The sequence below is a fragment of the Pygocentrus nattereri genome, chromosome 2 (genome assembly GCF_015220715.1).
Source record: "Pygocentrus nattereri isolate fPygNat1 chromosome 2, fPygNat1.pri, whole genome shotgun sequence".
Classification (NCBI taxonomy): Eukaryota; Metazoa; Chordata; class Actinopteri; order Characiformes; family Serrasalmidae; genus Pygocentrus; species Pygocentrus nattereri.
The window spans coordinates 8,040,638-8,043,137 of record NC_051212.1 but is presented as its reverse complement, the minus strand read 5'-3'; the positions used below and the strand labels follow the sequence as shown (position 1 = coordinate 8,043,137).

The 2,500-nt window shown below is 45.7% G+C and overlaps 1 protein-coding gene across 1 annotated transcript in view; it reads right to left on the bottom strand.

Annotated features, from left to right (window-relative positions):
* Positions 1 to 1,766: 1,766 nt before the first annotated feature.
* The window catches only part of mnx1 (motor neuron and pancreas homeobox 1), a 10,747-nt gene continuing 10,013 nt past the window's right edge, over positions 1,767 to 2,500 (bottom strand). Inside the window, exon 3 of the mRNA XM_037533357.1 lies at positions 1,767 to 2,136. Within this exon, the coding sequence (XP_037389254.1) occupies positions 1,834 to 2,136 (303 nt within the window). The 3' untranslated portion in view covers positions 1,767 to 1,833. The remainder of the gene's footprint in view (positions 2,137 to 2,500) is intronic.

Below are 2,500 nucleotides of genomic sequence, written 5' to 3'. Positions count from 1 at the left end.
TTGTTACAGGTCCTGCAACCTTTTTGATTATATATAGACCTACATATAGAACCATTTTGTTGTTATATAGACCCATTTGAAATAGTTCTTCAGTGGTTCTTCAAAAAAATGATGAAAATAATAATAATAATAATAATAATAATAATAATAATAATAATAATAATAATAATAATAATGGTCCTTCCAGAAAAGGTTCTATTACTTGAAACAACATTGGAATACTTTGTGCTGCTACATGGAACCGTTTAAATGTTCTTTAAAGATTTTTCAGTATTAGAGAAGAGCCATTTAACCATGCAAAGAACCCTTTACACATCCCAAAGGTTCTTTGAGTGTTTGTAGTTGTATAGATAAACATTGCTTTTACTAAAGAACCAGTGAAGAACCATTTTAAGTGATTGTATGTAGCATCAAAATGGGTTCCACTGTTGTGAGAACCTTTTTGGTCCTACACAGACCATTTTAAAACAAGTCTGTCATGTGGTCATGTAATGTATTTTAAGTGGTGCTACACAGAACCAATTAAAAAGGTTCTTCAACAGTTCTTTAGTCAAGGCAAGGTCTTTAAAGATTACCCATCATAGTGAAGAACTATTTAGCCATGCAAAGAACCCTTTATGCATTGAAACAGTGTGAAGAAACTTGAAGAACAGTTCTGAGTGTAATGTCAAACTGCATGGGTGCAGTTATAAGGGATCTTGTAAAGCTGTTAGCCCCCCAGCGTTCTAGATAAAATTCTACATTTCAGACATGGTCCCATTCAGGTCCCATTCAGAACCCTCAAATTTTTACCACCACAACTATTTAGACAATGAATGCTCTGTTTATAATTCACGATGCAGAACGTTCTTTACAGCAGAATAAACATCTCGGATATTCCAGTCAATAATTTCTCTTTTCAGACGCGTTCCAAACGTTCCTGTTTAGAACTGGAACACGAGCGTTCTGTCTATGTTAAAATGTTCTATGCTCAGAGCAGGAGCGTTTTTTCACCGCTGGAGCGCAGCGGTTCTCTCTGAGGCTGAGTGAGGGCCGGTGGGGGACAGAGGACTGACTGACCGTCTCTCTCTCTCTCTCTCTCTCTCTCTCTCTCTCGCTCTCTCTCTCAGAGCCTGAGTAAGGGTCAGTGGGGGACAGAGGACTGACTGACCGTCTCTCTCTCTCTCTCTCTCTCTCTCAGAGCCTGAGTGAGGGTCAGTGGGGGACAGAGGACTGACTGACCATCTCTCTCTCTCTCTCGCTCTCTCTCTCAGAGCCTGAGTAAGGGTCAGTGGGGGACAGAGGACTGACTGACCGTCTCTCTCTCTCTCTCGCTCTCTCTCTCAGAGCCTGAGTAAGGGTCAGTGGGGGACAGAGGACTGACTGACCGTCTCTCTCTCTCTCTCTCTCTCTCTCTCAGAGCCTGAGTGAGGGTCAGTGGGGGACAGAGGACTGACTGACCGTCTCTCTCTCTCTCTCTCTCTCTCTCTCTCGTGAGGGTCACTGGGGGACAGAGGGCTGACTGACCATCTCTCTCTCTCTCTCTCTCTCTCTCTCTCTCTCTCTGAGGCTGAGTGAGGGTCAGTGGGGGACAGACGGCTGACTGACCATCTCTCTCTCTCTCTCTGAGGCTGAGTGAGGGTCAGTGGGGGACAGACGGCTGACTGACCGTCTCTGTCTCTCTCTCTGAGGCTGAGCGAGAGTCAGTGGGGGACAGAGGGCTGACTGACCATTTCTCTCTCTCTCTCTCTCTCTCTCTCTCTCTCTCTCTCTCTCTCTCAGGCTGAGTGAGGGTCAGTGGGGGACAGAGGGCTGGCTGAGGGGCAGGTCATGCAGTTCGTGGTGGGTCTGTGCTCAGTGCTGGGGGCTGCTGTCGGTGTGCGGGCGCTCGTCCTCCGAGGAGCACTCAGAGGAGTTGTACAGGTACGAGTCTCCCTCCTCCGCCTCACTGTCTCTAAAGTCCCGGATTCTGTTGCTTTTCGGCGCCTCCGCTTTCTGAAACTCCCTCTCCGCTCCTCCTGCGGCTCCTCCTGCTCCTCCGCTGCCGCTCTCCTCCGCCGCTTTTGCGCCCTTCTGCTTCTCCTCCTGCGTGGCCTGCTCTTTGGCTTTCTTACTGCGCTTCCACTTCATGCGTCTGTTCTGGAACCAGATTTTTACCTGAAAAGGAAAGACAAAGATTTGATCCCTTTTAATCAGAACTTTCTGAACTAAACAATATGTAAACAATGTACTGAGAAAATAAGTCACTATTCCACGCTTTACCTTTAGACACTGGGAATTAAAACTGGGAATGAATGGTGATCAAATGATATGGTTTTATATAGACCAGTATGTCATTAAAACTGGTAACCATCCAATCCCAGTTAAGGTGTCACCGTTATCATCATTATTCTTCATCACTTCTGAAAACCACTGTCTATGAAAACACTTCATCACTTCATCTACAAATGCAAGTTTGAAATAATCTTCCATGCAAAGCAGAAATGCTGCCACCTTCTCTGGGCCCATTTATGTGGAAAAG